The sequence below is a fragment of the Poecilia mexicana genome, unplaced genomic scaffold, assembly GCF_051168715.1.
Source record: "Poecilia mexicana isolate PSO_F unplaced genomic scaffold, ASM5116871v1 scaffold_21, whole genome shotgun sequence".
Taxonomy (NCBI): Eukaryota; Metazoa; Chordata; class Actinopteri; order Cyprinodontiformes; family Poeciliidae; genus Poecilia; species Poecilia mexicana.
Window position 1 is genome coordinate 23,287,476 of NW_028263390.1, and position 16,615 is coordinate 23,304,090.

Sequence of the window (16,615 nt, forward strand, 5' to 3'; positions counted from 1 at the left end):
TCTTTGGAAAAACCATCAGATCCCATCCAAGTCCTTGGATTTGTGGTTTTTCTCATCCCAGTCAAACTGGTTCCTCCCATTAGTTCATCATTTCCTCCCATTAGTTCATCATTTCCTCCCATTCAAGCAGAAAAAGTGGGAATTTTTCCAAAGCGTTCAGGAAATTCAGCAGGTAAAGACAGAAACTAGTCCAGGAAGATTCCAACTTCATCCGAGTCGTTTCTGCTCAGGGACAGGGAGCGGTCCTCCTGTCCTCCTGTCTGTCTGTCTGTCCTCCTGTCTGTCCTCCTGTCCTCCTGTCTGTCCTCCTGTCTGTCTGTCTGTCTGTCCTCCTGTCTGTCTGTCCTCTTGTCCTCCTGTCTGTCCTCCTGTCCTCCTGTCTGTCTGTCTGTCTGTCCTCCTGTCTGTCCTCCTGTCTGTCTGTCTGTCCTCCTGTCTGTCTGTCCTCTTGTCCTCCTGTCTGTCCTCTTGTCCTCCTGTCTGTCCTCCTGTCCATCTGTCTGTCCTCCTGTCTGTCTGTCTGTCCTCCTGTCTGTCTGTCCTCTTGTCCTCCTGTCTGTCCTCCTGTCTGTCTGTCTGTCTGTCCTCCTGTCTGTCTGTCTGTCCTCCTGTCTGTCCTCCTGTCCTCCTGTCTCATCCCGGTCTGCCGCCGGGCGGATCAAAGGAACTTTTAGGGAGCAGCTGTGGACGTTTCCCCTCCGTCCTCCTCCACCTGTAAACCCTTCGTCTTCATCCGCTCCTCTAGTCGACCATTCTCTCCATCCAACTCCTCTCTGTCTCTTCACCTCTTCTTTCTTTCTCTGCTCATCCCTCGGTTTCTCGTCTCCATCCTCTCCTCATTCCCTGGTTTTTCTCCGTTTCCTCCTCCTGCTGTCTCTCCTCTCCTCTCCTGTAGCTCCTCAGTCTGTTCCTGCAGTCTGTATCGCAATGCTGCTCCGCTCAACCCCTCCCACCTTCCTCCTCCTCCTCCTCCTCCTCCTCTTCCTCCTGTAACTCCAGGAGAGAGAGGGATGAAAGGACGCGGCAGCAGCAAAGGAGGATGAAGGACTGGAACAAGAGGTGGAAATAAGGCGGGAGGATTCCTGATTCTGGCTGCTGTTGTTGCCGGGAAACACAGGAGAAGCTGCAGCCTTCCTCCTCCTCCTCCTCCTCCTCCTCCTCCTCCTCCTCCTCCTCCTCCTCCTCCTCCCTGTCCGTCTGCCTCTCTCACCTCCTCTCCGTCTTTTTGCAGCCCCACCCTCCTGAGAAAACCCCATCCACACACACACACACACACACACACACACACACACACACAGTATGAATACTTCATGAGACGACTGACACCCCCAGTGCTGGATTTCAAACACACTCTGTGTGTGTGTGTGTGTGTGTGTGTGTGTGTGTGTGTGTGTGTGTGTGTGTGTGTGTGTGTGTGTGTGTGTGTGTGTGTGTGTGTGTGTGTGGACCGTGGTTCCGGCCCAGCAGATGGATCAGTCCGACCACAGATTCAGGCCTCCTTGTATTAATTATTTCTCTGCCCATCCAAAGACTCAGATGAAGGTAAAACTGTCTGTGGCTCTCAGGCTGACGGAGCTGCTGCTGCTGACAGGAAACTCTGAGCCGCCAGCAGGAAGTCAGATCAGCTCCGACTGTCAGGATGTTTGGTTGGAAACACAAAGTTAATGAATCAGATCATCTTAAAATGCCTTTTAGTGTCGGAAGAATCGGTTTCATATTGTCCTGAATCATTATGAGAAAAAGTCGCATAGTAAGAAACTCAAAATTACCAGATTAAATCAGTAATTTTGGCCGAATAAAGTCGTAATATTACATGAAAAAACCAAAATATTACAAAAAGACAAAAGGAAAACTCCCAGATGTCATAAACTTTGTTTTTGCTGTTTTTTCTTTTCTTTGATGTTAAAATGTCTCTTCATTCGTTTTTCTTTAAATCGTAAAGTTCTGGTTTCCGACTATTTCAGTCGGATCAGAACCGGAGGCTGGATGAGGCTCATCCAGGTAAAAGGAAGGTTCTGGAGGTTCTGACCCGTGGATCCAAACGCAGGTCCGACTGGATCAGGACTCAGAATGAAACCCGGATCCGCCTGAGAAATACTCAGACATTTAAATGTTTTCTGAAACGTTTAGTGTTTTTGGTTCTGAGCTCCACAGACCCGGACCCGGACCGTGTCCTGCTGCAGGCGGTTCTGATGGACGGAGTCCGATTCCCCGCAGAGAATCTGAGCATCAGAGCGGGAAAAATGTGTCAGAGAAATTCTGTTTAATGGGTCAGAAGGGATTCAGACTGAGCCGAGGCAACTGGACCGAGGTTCTGACGGGTCAAGATCCAAACCGTCTCCAGGCTTTTAGCCGGAACCGGGTCGGCCATGGAGGAGAGTCTCAGCAGGTGGGCTCGGTGGGTCTCAGCAGGTGGGCTCGGTGGGTCGCACCGCTCCTCTCCTCCTGCTGACCTTCATCGCCCGGTCCGCTCAGCGTTCCGCTCTCTGCTCCGTTTTATGTTTTCAGCAGTTTGCTCCTTAGGAGCAGAAAATGAAGGTTTTACTGAGGTTTAACTCTGAAGGAACTGATGAAACCCAGAAGCAGCTCTGACTGGTTCTCTGTAATCGGACCGTCAGCCTGTGGTTCTGCAGGAACCTGCAGGTCAGACAGCAGCAGCTCTGGAGGTCGATGGAAACGTTTGGGCCAAACGCCAGAAAACCACTTTGGGAAACCCGACGCTCCTCAGTGGAGATCTGAGTTATTTTGGTTCTTTTAGGTCCAGAAAAAACATGTTTCTGATCCGGTATCGGATCTCTGGGTGGCAGCAAAGCAAAAAGTGACTCAGAAACAGCTGGAAGGATCTGAACCATGAAGCTGCTGTTTGATTTGATGTGAGACGTGAAGAAAGACGTAAAAACCGACATCAGAAAACATCTGGAAACATCTGAAAACATCAGAAAACATCAGAAAACATCTGGAAACATCAGAAAACATCAGAGCTGAGACTCATGAAGCTGCTCTGACAAACATGACGGACGGACGGACGGACGGACGGACGGACGGACGGACGGATCTCCTCCTGTCCGATCTCAAACGTTTCCTCTCCTGCAGAACAAACTGCTGCTCTGATGGGACCCCGACCTCCAGTTCACTCACTGGTTCTACTGGTTCTACTCGTCTGTGTTCTACAGCGCCGTGGCTCCAGTGGTGAAACATCAGCGCCAACAGAGACCCGACCTCTGACCCGAGGCGTTCACACTCCAGAGGACGCAGAGTCTTTGAACAGAGAGAATAAAAGATGGCCGCCGCGTTTCCTCCTGAGGTTTTTATTCCAGGATGATGAAAACATGAAGGCAGAGACTCACAGTCCCAACCGAACCAGGACTCTGTTCTGATCCAGTTCAGAACCAACAGCTTCAGGAGCGATTACCGGATCTGAGTCAGAACCGCAGTGAGGCGAGCGCCGACCAGCTGATGGCTGGAAAACAGACGCAGCCGCCAGTGGAGGTCAGAATCTACATTTCAATGTTTAAACATTTTCTGATACCTGAATTTATTCGTTTGATTTTCTATTTTTACAATCTGTCAGCATCATTATGCCAGGAAAGATTCACAAAATGCAGAAAGATTAGATTTCAGACGAAGGTTTCAGGTCCTCAGTGAGACGCCACAGCTGTCAGTCAGGAAATGAAACGAGTCGAGATTTATGGAAGATTTCTGCAGAAATACGTCTGTTTTAACAGAACACCAGAGGTTTATGTTTTATACAGAAATACTAAAATATTCAGTTCCAACAGAGACGACATCGAACCACCTGAGCGGGTCAAAACCACCTGACCGGGTCAAAACCACCTGACCGGGTCAGGAGCAGAACCAACCAGAGGCTCCAGACTCTCCTGGTTTACCGTCAGCTGGAGCTGCTGGTTCTCATCCCAACGGCTCAGAAACAAACGTCGTTTCTCTCTGACCAGACAGAGCAGCGACAGGCTGGAGAGAAGCAGCAGATCAGGAAACCACAAACAGCTCAGGTCGGGTTCTGTTTTCATTCAGCACTTTAAAAACTCAACTCTCCTTCCTGTCATTTTTTATTGGATTTATTTTGATATTGAGTTTAGCGCTTTAGCATTAGCTCCTGGCAAAAACCATGTTGGTGTAGCGCTTTAGCGTTAGCGTAGCTAACTTTTAGTTCTCATAGAGAAGAGTTGTCCTGTTTTTTCCAGACGTTTTGTTTCTGCAGCTCTGCTAAAAGGCAGCAGAGAAAGAAAAATCACCTTTTATCTGAGATCCAGTTGAGTGCATCTGGTCAGAGAAGCTCTCTGCTGCTTCACGCCGAGAAGTGAGTCAGTCTGAAGTGTTTCCTCTCCGCTGTTGGTGCAGCAGGAAGTGAGCAGCTCAGCGAGCGGCGAGGCAGCGGCGCGTCGCTCTGCAGGGAGCTGCAGGCTAATCCAGCCTTCACAGATCCGCAGATGAAAGCACAGCGACTCCTTCAACCTGAACTATACTCTGACAGATGCATGCTGGGAATCTGCTGGTTCATGCAAACTGAGACTCAAGTAAAGAGTCAGCTAACAGCCTAAACAAATCCTGAAACTCATCTAGTTTACATAACAGAGAAATATTTGATTTTTCACTGCAGCAACAAACCAGCAGGTTTCATTCAGCAGGAACTCGACTTTTTATTGATGCTCACAGAAAAAGACCCGAGTTAATATCTCAGCAAAACAGATGAAAACTAATTATTTCAACTCCAAGATATAAATACAGATCAGCGAGGGTTTTATGTTTTCTTTTGCAAACATTAAATCCATTAAAAACTCAAATTTTCTTTGTTTTATAAAATCGCAGCGTCATCAAAACATTTTTGCCATTTGAATCCTGAATTAGTTCGTTTCTGGAGACGTCGACGTTTTTGTTTTGTTCCATAAATAATCAGCCAGAATCACATTTTAAAACATTTGCAATAAAAACTTTTTCTTACAGAAGCTGCAGACATAAATAACGTCTGAAACGACAATAATGAAGTGATGGAATCAGTCAGTGAACGCATCACATCCAGACCCAACTCCACATCCAAACAGAACCAGAACAGAACCGGGCCAGAAGCTGCAGTCAGTGCTCCACTAAATACCACTGCTGTTAGCCGTTAGCTTAGCTGTTAGCTTAGCTATTAGCTCCCTTCATCTGCTGACCTGCTGTCACTCTTTGCAACTTAACAATCCATCCAGAGACGGCGGCCATCTTTACTGCCGTAAACCGAGCGTTGCTGGGCAACGGCGACGTTCTTCTTCTGCAGAAACGTTTCACTTTGGGGTCAGAAACCGTTCACACCGACTGCAGTCGCATTTATTTAGCAGCTCCAACAACCATGGAGCCAAATAAGGACAAAAAAATAAAAATCAACAACTCTTGATCAAACTTGTCGTCTCCATCAACCAGAACCTGGACAGTCCAGCAAGACACAGAGGAAAACCTCGACCTTTTGACCTCAGTCAAGCTAAAGCCGTTAACCTGGTAGAGGCTAAAATATAAACATGGAAATATTTATCATCAGCATCTTCAGGTTCTAATCATTACTTCGGTTCCTCATCCCGTCCTGCATCAGAACCAGAACCAGAACCAGAACCGTTCTCCTTGTTCCTTCCTCTCTTCCCTCTGCATCCAACAGAACATAAGAGTTCAGTTTCTGTTTGTCCAAGGAAACCCAGACCTGTTAAAAATCTGCAGCTTTAAAAACCTGCAGCTTTAAAAACCTGGAGCTTTAAAAACCTGGAGCTTTAAAAACCTGGAGCTTTAAAAACCTGCAGCTTTGAAAACCTGCAGCTTTAAAAACCTGGAGCTTTAAAAACCTGCAGCTTTAAAAACCTGCAGCTGTAAAAACCTGCAGCTTTAAAAACCTGGAGCTTTAAAAACCTGGAGCTTTAAAAACCTGGAGCTTTAAAAACCTGGAGCTTTAAAAACCTGGAGCTTTAAAAACCTGCAGCTTTGAAAACCTGCAGCTTTAAAAACCTGGAGCTTTAAAAACCTGCAGCTTTAAAAACCTGGAGCTTTAAAAACCTGGAGCTTTAAAAACCTGGAGCTTTAAAAACCTGGAGCTTTAAAAACCTGCAGCTTTGAAAACCTGGAGCTTTAAAAACCTGGAGCTTTAAAAACCTGCAGCTTTAAAAACCTGCAGCTGTAAAAACCTGCAGCTTTAAAAACCTGGAGCTTTAAAAACCTGCAGCTTTAAAAACCTGCAGCTTTAAAAACCTGCAGCTTTGAAAACCTGCAGCTTTAAAAACCTGGAGCTTTAAAAACCTGCAGTTTTAAAAACCTGCAGCTTTGAAAACCTGCAGTTTTAAAAACCTGCCTCTCTCCATGGTTCTCCTGCTGCAGTGAGATGTCAGCCGGATCTTCACGGCACCATGTGACCTGTTCACTGTGTTGAGCAGAAAAGGTCCACTTGTTTGTCAGGCTGTGACAACATGACACACACACACACACACACACACACACACACACACACACACACACCAACCTGCATCAGGTATGCAGCAGCAGTGAGCCCATAATCAGCCAGATGGAGCAGAACCCCAGAACCCCGCGGCCCGACCCTGACAGCTCCAACCTCTCAGGATAAAAATAGTAAATCTGCCAATTAGATTCTGCTCACAGAGGCGAGCGCCGCTTTGGCTTCTGAACCGAGTCGTCTCGGCTGAATCTGAATCAGGACGGATTCTCTTCCCTGAAGGAAACTGGATGATTCACAAACCCACAAAAAAATCCAGTTTTCACAGACAGGAAAAGTTTCTCAGAGCAGAAAAACGTTTATGGTTCCTGTCAAACCCAAAACATAAAACTGAAAATCTCCTAAAAGATCCTGATGTTCTGAACGCCTCTGAGCGGTGCGTTCACTGACCTGAGGAAGAATGCGGCCGCACCAGACGGAGCCGGGCTGGTTTGGGTGGCGATGCTGTGGGCCGCCGGTTTCGCTGGGACGTCCTGGGTCGTCATGGCAACACGGCCCTGGCCAGACGTCGAACCCTGACGACAGAGAAGAAGAAACGTTCCTGATGTTCAGAACATTCTGGGAAAGATGAAGTCTCTGGAGGAACAGGAACAGGAAACAGGAAACAGGAAACGCTCATTAACCAATCAACTTGAGTCATAATCTGGTTCTGATTGATCACTAATTATTTGTTTCCATCTGAGCTGCTGGTCAAAATGTTTCTGTAAGAAAAGACAGCTGAGTTTTAACGCAACGAAAAAACATCAACAACGACCTTAAAGAAGCAGCTGCTGCTGCCCAACAACCTGGGAAGGGTCATAAGGTCGCCTCCGAGCAGGAAATGCAGAATGATTGTGGGCGTCTGGAGGAAGACTGGCATCTGAATACCAGCTGTGAAGCACGGTGGTGGTGGTATGATGACCTGGTCAGCAGCTTGTGGTCGTTGAATCCATCAGGATCTTTTCTGTCTAATAAATTATTCATCTGAACAGAGCAGCTGCAAAATGACAGACTGAAGTGGTTCTAATGGTCTAGTCAAAGTCCAGACCTCAAGCTAATTAAAATGATGTGGTGGAACCTCAGAAGCTAACACCTGCAGGCCAACCTGCCTCATCAGAGCTTAATCATCTCTGAAGTTATTCCACTTTCTTCTCCTGCTGCTCTCCAGTTTGTTCTTATTTCAACTGGTAACTTTTAGTTTTGTCAGTTTTTTCTCTCCGTAGAAGCTCCACCTCATCTGGCGTTCTGATTGGCTGTGGTTACTTCCTGGAGGAGGGAATCAGCTGACATGATGCTGCCATCACCGAACCGTTACCTCCTGCTGTTAAACCATGAATGTTCTTCTGCCAGGTTCTGGTTCTGCTGGAGGTTCCTTCCTGTTACAGGAGAGTCTTTCCACTGTCGCCCCCTGCTGGTCAGGATGAGCAAACGGTTCGATCTGATCTGCTGGTTTTACTGGGACAGAAACGTTTTGATCCGTTTGATGAACTGAACTGGTTTCTGTTCAACCTGCCTCTGATCCATTTCTGGGTTTTATTTCCTCCCTGCTTGTTTCGGTTCTGGTAAATAAACGGGCCTTCGGTTCTGCTCGGTTCTGGTGGATTGTTACGGCAGCAGGAAGCAGGCGATGCGCTCGGCCGGCTAACAGGATTACAGAGAGAGCCGGCGGCGGGCCGACCCGCTGCCAGAACCAGAACCAGAACTAGAACCACAGTTCATCTCAAACGTCTCTGTCTGCTCCGGTCGGGCCATCAGAACCGGTTCTGTGTTTCAGGATGAAATGGCTCAGAGTGGCGGCTGGCTGGACAATCAGCTCAGCAGCTCCTCCTCCTGCCTCCTCCTGCTTCCTCCTGCCTCCTCCTCCTCCTGCCTCCTCCTGCCTCCTCCTCCTCCTGCCTCCTCCTGCCTCCTCCTCCTGCCTCCTCCTGCTTCCTCCTGCCTCCCCCTGCCTCCTCCTCCTCCTGCCTCCTCCTCCTCCTGCCTCCTCCTCCTGCCTCCTCCTGCTTCCTCCTCCTCCCTCCTCCTGCCTCCTCCTGCCTCCTCCTCCTCCTCCCTCCTCCTGCCTCCTCCTGCCTCCTCCTCCTCCTCCTCCTCCTCCTCCCTCCTCCTCCTCCTGCCTCCTCCTCCTCCTCCCTCCTCCTGCCTCCCCCTGCCTCCTCCTCCTCCTGCCTCCTCCTCCCTCCTCCTGCCTCCTCCTGCTTCCTCCTCCTCCCTCCTCCTGCCTCCTCCTGCCTCCTCCTCCTCCTCCCTCCTCCTGCCTCCTCCTGCCTCCTCCTCCTCCTCCTCCTCCTCCTCCCTCCTCCTCCTCCTGCCTCCTCCTCCTCCTCCCTCCTCCTCCTCCTCCTCCCTCCTCCTCCTCCTGCCTCCTCCTCCTCCTGCCTCCTCCTGCCTCCCCCTGCCTCCTCCTGCCTCCTCCTGCCTCCCCCTGCCTCCTCCTGCCTCCTCCTGCCTCCTCCTGCCTCCCCCTGCCTCCTCCTCCTCCTGCCTCCTCCTCCTCCCTCCTGCCTCCTCCTGCCTCCTCCTCCTCCTGCCTCCTCCTCCTCCTGCCTCCTCCTGCCTCCTCCTGCCTCCTCCTGCCTCCCCCTGCCTCCTCCTCCCTCCTCCTGCCTCCCCCTGCCTCCTCCTCCTCCTGCCTCCTCCTCCTCCCTCCTGCCTCCTCCTGCCTCCTCCTCCTCCTGCCTCCTCCTCCTCCTGCCTCCTCCTGCCTCCTCCTGCCTCCTCCTGCCTCCTCCTGCCTCCCCCTGCCTCCTCCTCCTCCTCCTGCTCTCTGCGGTCCGTTTTCACCTCCAGCCTCCAGACCTGCAGCTCCTCCAGGAATCAGCCGCTGAGACGCTCAGATAAGCAGCAGCTCCGTGGAAAATCAAAACCATGAATGAGTGACAGACGGAGCCAATCGGGAGAAAATGGCCTCCTGCCTCCTCCTCCTCCTCCTCATGTCTCCTCTTTCAGTTTCTGTCTCTAAAAGCAGAAGGACAGTCAGAGGATCTCCTCTTAAAGGACGTCTCTTATCTCACAGCGTCCAGCCGCTCGGCGGCATTCAGGCCTGCAGAGCCACAGCAGCGATTCCTGTCTCAGTGTCTGCTGCTTCAGTCGGATCCTTTGGATCTGGTGGAGATAATGAGGCTGAAATCTTTTACAAACTCCAGCTTCAAAATACAAAGAGGAACATGGAGGAAATGATAAGAAAAAAAATGTTTTTCTGCAGCAGAACAAGATGATTCAGTCAGGAGAAGCAAACTGATGCTAAGCTACTTAAAGGTGCACCATGTAGGAAACACTGACCTCCGGTGGTCAGACTGGGCATTGCAACACTGACAAACTCCATGCAGTAACAGAAAATGATCTTTAATGCATTGATCATTATAGGGAGTCTATAAGGTGTAATTACTGTGTAATAAACTCCTCTCACCGTTTCCGGCTGAGGTTCAGCTCTGCTGCAGGAGACCCTCCAGATTCCCTCCAGGTAGTTATGAGCGTTCAGCGGCGTGACCGTGGCGAGCCCTTTGGCTCCGCCCCCTCCCAGGTAGGTGCTGTGCACGCCGCCCCACGGAGCTCCGCCCCCCCGCTGCTCCTCCTGCATCCACCTCTGCTGCTTCACCGGCAGCTCCTCGGCCTCCCAGGGGGCGGCGGGGCGCGGCGCCATCTCCCCGCTGACGCCCAGAACCTGACGCAGAGCCAGACGCCTCAGCTGCTGGTAGGCGGCGCCGCAGACGCTGCAGTGGGCGTCGCAGGAAGCATGGCGGCCGCGGTGAGGCCACTGCAGGCGGCGCAGCTTATCGAAGACGAAGGAGGCGTAGGCGGGGTCCTGAGGGGAGACGGCAGGTTTTATGTTCAAACATTTAGATTCCTCAGCTGGAGGCATGAAGGAAATCAGACACCTGGAAGTTAGAGACAGAAAAATGAACAAGAAGCAGCAGAAACAGGAAACTGAGTTTATAACTAGAATCACAGCATCAACATTCAGCATCTGATCAACAGGTTTGTTGTCTGTCCTCCCCACAGCCGTTCATCATCACACTGCAGGAACAAAACTAAGAACTGATTTAAAAGTCAATAATTCTTTTGTCTCGATGAAAAACTTTTAGTTCATCTGGCAGATTTTATTTACAACAGAAACTTTTTATCAAGATGAAGAAAAACTCAGACAACCTGCTGAGGATTTACCTGGACTGAGATTTACACCAGAAACATTTGGGGAGATTTAGTTTCTACACTGCAGAATGAAAACGGCTGAACTGGAACTTTTTACTTGATGTTTCTCATTATTTTAGTGTGAAGAAAGTAAAGTGATCAATCTGTGGGGTGTAAATATTTCTACACAGTTGAACGTCTGCTCTCTTTCTGCAGCAGCTGCTCCAGTTTCATCCAGTTTTATGTTTTCTGCACAAAGACGCAGCAGATCTGCCTCAGCAGCTGCTGCGCCTGAGGAGCTGCAGCTCTGCTGCAGCCGCCGCCGCAGCAGGATGTAAAACCGTCGGCGTCTGAAGAGGAGCAGCAGATTTACAGCCGGGCGTGTGCGCCGGGTTTGACCTCCGGTCGACACTCGTCAGCCGAGGTCACAACCAGCGTCAGGGTGAAATAACTTCAGAGGCAGCAGACGGTGACCTGCACATCCACAGGCTTTATTCTGCAGCTTCTGGAGACTTTTACTCCAACTGGCAGCTCAGTTCACCTCTGATCTGCAGACGCCGTTAATAAAACACCAGCAGAGAGTTTGATTTAACTGCTTCAGCTGCTGCTCCTCCTTCCAAACATTAAAGTCCCTCAATAAACCTGAGGAATAAATTCAGAGACAGGAAGAAAACAAACAACTTTCATTTCTAACTAAAGTTTCTGGACTTTAAGGGGTTAAAGTCAACCTGCCTGACATGAAGCCGATCCAGCTTCACATCGAGGCGACGATGAGAAACGATCTGGAGAAACTTCAGGATTTAAGACGAGAAATGATTTCTGATGTTAGAAAACGTTTAAATCTGAAGCGTTTCCTCTGTCAGAATCACTGAATCAGTTCTGAAAACAGACGATTCACTCAGATGTCATCAGATGATGCTGCAGTCAAAGCGCCGCACCGGGTCTGACCGGGCCGGGCCACACTGGGCCGGGCCGAGCCGGACCGCACTGGGCCGAGCCGGGCCGCACCGGGTCTGACCAGGCCGAGCCGGACCGGGCCACACTGGGCCACACTGGGCCACACCGGGTCTGACCGGGCCAAACCGGGCCGAGCCGCGTTGTTCTGCTCGGCCCGGTTTTATCTCTGAAAGCTCACAGCTACACGACATCAGCAGGAAAAATTCCTGAAAAATGCTGCAGAAATACACTGCTCATAAAAATAAAGGGAACACTCAAATAACACATCCTAGATCTGAATGAATGAAAGATTCTCATTGAATACTTTGTTCTGTACAAAGCTGAATGTGCTGACAACAAAATCACACAAAAATCATAAATGGAAATCAAATTTATTAACCAATGGAGGCCTGGATTTGGAGCCACACACAAAATGAAAGTGAAATGTTCCCTTTATTTTTTTTAGCAGTATATTTAATATCTAGAGAAAATATGTCTTTTTTCCTTTAATTGATTCATTAAAAATAAGTAAATTAAATTATAAAAATACATTTTTATAATTTCATTAATTTCTGACTATTGAGGAAGAAAAACACATTCCTTAGGAAAAATGATGAAACTGAACTATTGAACCGATTCCAACATATTTACATCATAAATCTTAGTAATGCACATTAATGTTCACCATCCTAATCAATTAAATTAAATGATTTAGATCATAGTTTGAGTTAAGCATCAATATTTATATTGTCTATATTTATACTGTATATTTTCAGCTGACACAAACTCAGTTTTTCAGATTCTTTTACAGAACATTTCAAAAATTTTCCAAATAAAATCCATTTCATGAACTCTAATGTTGAGACAGAAGACTCTTCAAAATAAAAGCCTCTCCTGTGCAGCCATAGAAAACCTGCAGTTTGATGAACTAAACAGAAATAAAGTTAAAATCATTTTCAGTTTTACCTCCGACTCTGATTCCTTCGTCTGTTTGGTCCTGAAGCTTCAGCAGCTCTGAGCAGAACCTCCGACCCAAAGCCTGAAATCTGACTGTTCACCCCAGGACGGCAATGTGGGGGGGGCAGGAGGGGGCAGCAGGGCGGAGGGGGCAGCAGGGCGGAGGGGGCAGTAACCAGCTGTGACCCTGCAGACACAGTGACATCACTTCCTGTCCCGCCTCCACAGGGTTGCAGATCTTAACCCGACGCCAGTCGGTTCTGCTCAGACAGTTTCTGGGTCAACGCATTAGAAAACCTTTGACTAGGCCGTCTGAGGCTGCAGGCTGATTTCAGATTTCATGGACTGAGACCAGAGCAGCGGTGTCAAAACTTTTTATCAGATGGAACAAAATTAGCAGCTCAAACCTTCAAATAAATAATAATAATAAATAAATTTAAAAACTAAAATCACCAAAATCAGAAGGTTTTGTTTAACCGACTAAATAGTAAACTGAAATACTTTCATTTCATGCTTAGTTTCACTTTGACCTCTGTGTCTCTAGATCAATGTGTTCAGAGGTCAAAGGTCAGAGGTTTGTCCTGGGATGGTTCTGCTCCAGTCGGCCCGGTTCTGGACCGGCTGACCGGAGCAGCAGAAAGGAAAGTAACAAAACGAAAAGAAAAGAGTCTGAAGGTCCAGAAGGCTGAACCCAACACACACACACACACACACACACACACACACACACACACACACACACACACGCACACGCACACACGCAAGCACACACACACACACACACACACACACACGCACACACACACACACACACACACACACACAGCTCATTACATCTGAACCGGTTCTGTTCGGTTCTGATGAAGAGAAATCTGAATCGATGCTCCGCAGAAACAAAAACATTTTTAAAGATTAACTTGATTTCTGGATGAAGCGTAAATGTTCACACTGAGAGAAAAACCTGATTCTGGAGTTGATCAGTTTATAATTGATCAGTTTATAATTGATCAGTTTATAATTGATCAGTTTATAATTGATCAGTTTATGATTGATCAGTTTATAATTGATCAGTTTATAATTGATCAGTTTATAATTGATCAGTTTATAATTGATCAGTTTATAATTGATCAGTTTATGATCAGATGGATCACCTCAAACAGATTCACTTATTTCTGCTGTGCTGCAGCAGGATTCATGTCGATCCATGGAGTTTGGTGAACGGTTCTGGTCGGGTCCGTTTCTCTCACAGCTCAGATCCATTTTAATTTAATGAATGAACATAAGCAGCGTTTTCTGTCCTGTGGTGTCAAATGTTCTCATGAGGGCTAGTTCACCGAGAATCAGATAAATTAACTCCTTAAATCTCGTTTCCATGGTGAAAAAGATTATTTTAATAAGTTCAGTTCAGATTAAAAATCTTCTCTGAATAGCAGAAAAACCAACATCATAGAGCAGGATTCATTTTTATTCTGCCTCCGTCTGTCGGCACATTAATCCTGAGAGAGAGACATGCTATCAAGGCTAACGAGGCTAACAAGGCTAACGAGTGTGTGAAGGAGCTGCTTTCGCTCCCTCAGCTCTAATTATCTCATTAATCACCGGCGGAGCGGCAACATGGCGGCGCGGCAACATGGCGGCGCCTTTCATCCAAACGCTTCCAGCCAAATCAGGTTTTACTGAAATGAAACCCAGATTAAGATGCAGATTTGATGTTTTCACCAAACAGGAAATCCTGCTTCAGCTTCAAAGGAGGAAAAGAGTCGGACCCCAGCAGTAAGACAGAAATCAATAAACCTGAAGAAAAATAAAGAAAACAAAGAATAAAACAGGAAGAATAAAGAAAAATAAAACAGGAAGTGACTTTTATAAAACATATAATTTATTTTCTGATCTGTTTTTTCTTTTCTGTCCCTAAAAGCTGTTTTTGTTTTGTATTTATCTTTTCAAATGTACTCTTATTTATACTAGACAAGATGTTTTGTTTTCATAAACAGGTGTTTATGTGAAAAGGTTAAGGTCTGGACTTTGACTAGGCCGTTGCAGCACACTGATTTATTTTTATCCATCCATTCTTCTGTATATTTGCTTCTTTGTTCTGTTGACCCAGTTTGGTCCAAACTTCAGCTGATGGACTCTGAAGGGTTCTGGTATGTAAAGAAGAGCCCACATCATCACTCTGCCACTACCGTGTTTGCCAGTCATTATGAGCTGCTTTTCATTGTTGGTTAGCCGTTATGAACCAACATAAAAGTTACGGATCGTTTCTTGTGTCTGCAGTCTGAGGTAATCCGTCCCCGGGGCCCCGGGCCCCACATCGCTGGTTAAAACAGGCTGGGAGTATTAAGAGGAAGAAGCTCCTGAGGTTTGATTCCTGTTTGAGGGAAACAAACTGAGGGAAGGAGACCCAGGAGAAATGGAGGTGAAGGAGGCAGAAATGAATCCTGATTCTCTGGAGGGAAAAACTCAGTTTTTATTCCTTTGGGGGAGAATCTACTTATTCTGTCCTCTGCAGGCTCCTGTAGTCGTTCTGTGACCCTAAAATATCAAAGCTGAAGTTTCCAGAGGTCATTTTTAAATAAAACGTCCAAATGATTAATGTTCCCACAGAACCAGAAGCGGTTCTGTTCAGACCTGATGGGGCAACAAGAACCCAGAGAACAGAGACACTCAGATGGATTTGGTCCGGTTCTGATGGCATCAGAACCGGACCTGAACCAGCCTGATGGACTCTGAAGCTCGTTATCGCAGAGCGCAGAGACCCGGCGGTCGGGTCGCGGTCGGGCTGAAGCTGATTGGCTCTGGCAGAGGAACGATCAGATCAGATCAGAGAGTCTGTTAACGAGGTTTTTACATTTTATGGAGCTGGGAGAAAGTAAATGAGGCGCATTAGCAGCGGCTAGTTGTTGCTTTTATGTTGTTTTGCAGAAAGGAGTGAAAAAAAGCACCAAGACACCAAACAACCTGGTTTAAAACTTTTGCACGGTCCTGTCTGTGTTCTAACAGTTACAGCAGATTCATCTGAAAAACAATGTGACCAAACGAGGAAGCTGCTCTGCTGAGTCAGCAGAAACAGGGAGACCTGACCTGCAGCTGCAGCTAATTACAGGTTTTACTTTAATTAGACCGCGACGCATGAGTGGATCATCAGCAGCAGCAGAGAGATGAAGACTGACACCAGGAAGGAGGGAGCAGAGAGGACAGTCCGTCCAACTGTCCATCAGTCTGAGACGCTTTAAATGTTCTGCAGCAAAACGTTTTTAAAAAACTGGTTTTATCAAGGAGAACAGAACGATAACCGACCCGATGATTCCTCATTCGGGTCAGAAAGTTCCCTTTGTGCTGACGATGCTGCTTTTAGGACTTTTACTGCAGCTAAGCTGAAGCAGTCACTCCTAGGTCAAAGGTCACTTCAGGGGTTTTCCTTTTTCTCTTCCAGATGATGAAATCAGTCAGCACCTCAGCGAGGAGATCATGGTGGTCAGAACATTTCTGACAGAAGATAAAACCTCTGAGCTGCTGAAGAGTCTGGATGCTGAGCGGCTGATGCGTCTCTACATGAAGGACCGAGACGCTCCTGGGGGTCGGGGGGCGTTTGGAGGAACTCTGAGAAGAATGACCAGGAAGAGTCTTCCAGCTTTTGGAGACCAACTGGACAATCTTTGGGGAGGATTTTCATGGGTTTCATTAAGATCCTGAAGAAGTAGATCTGATCTTTAGTCATGTTGATGTTCTGAGATGTTCAATGTGACCAAGATCCCTCAGAGGAACCTTCAAGTCCAGCAGGAACGTTGGAGCCACTGACATCCTGATGGTCCTTGGACTTCTGATTATCTGGGTCATAAAATATCAGCATGGTTTAGTTTGGGCTTAGTCTGACCCAAAACATCCAGTCTAGACTAGATAGTATAGAAACAGACTTAAGTTTGGTTCTCTAAAGGAGGTTCTGACGATGGATTGGTAGAGGAGATGAATAATCAGTTACAGGTTCCACCTTCAGTACGACGGCCAGGGAGCGAAGGAGAGTCCACCAATGAAATCATCCTTAACGTCAAAGTTTAAAATCTGACAAGTCCTGATCCTGGCAGGAGTTGAGCTTTATTTTGGCTAAAGCTCCATCTAGTGGAG

General features: G+C 47.6%; 1 protein-coding gene across 1 annotated transcript in view; it reads right to left on the reverse strand.

Moving 5' to 3' along the window:
• The window catches only part of LOC106904300 (kinesin-like protein KIF26A), a 30,026-nt gene extending 19,675 nt beyond the window's left edge, over positions 1 to 10,351 (reverse strand). Inside the window, exons 1-2 of the mRNA XM_088002144.1 lie at positions 9,876 to 10,351; positions 6,878 to 7,002 (exon numbers count right to left, since the gene is read on the reverse strand). Of these exons, the coding sequence (XP_087858270.1) occupies positions 6,878 to 7,002; positions 9,876 to 10,328 (578 nt within the window). The 5' untranslated portion in view covers positions 10,329 to 10,351. The remainder of the gene's footprint in view (positions 1 to 6,877; positions 7,003 to 9,875) is intronic.
• Between the last annotated feature and the right edge of the window lie 6,264 nt (positions 10,352 to 16,615).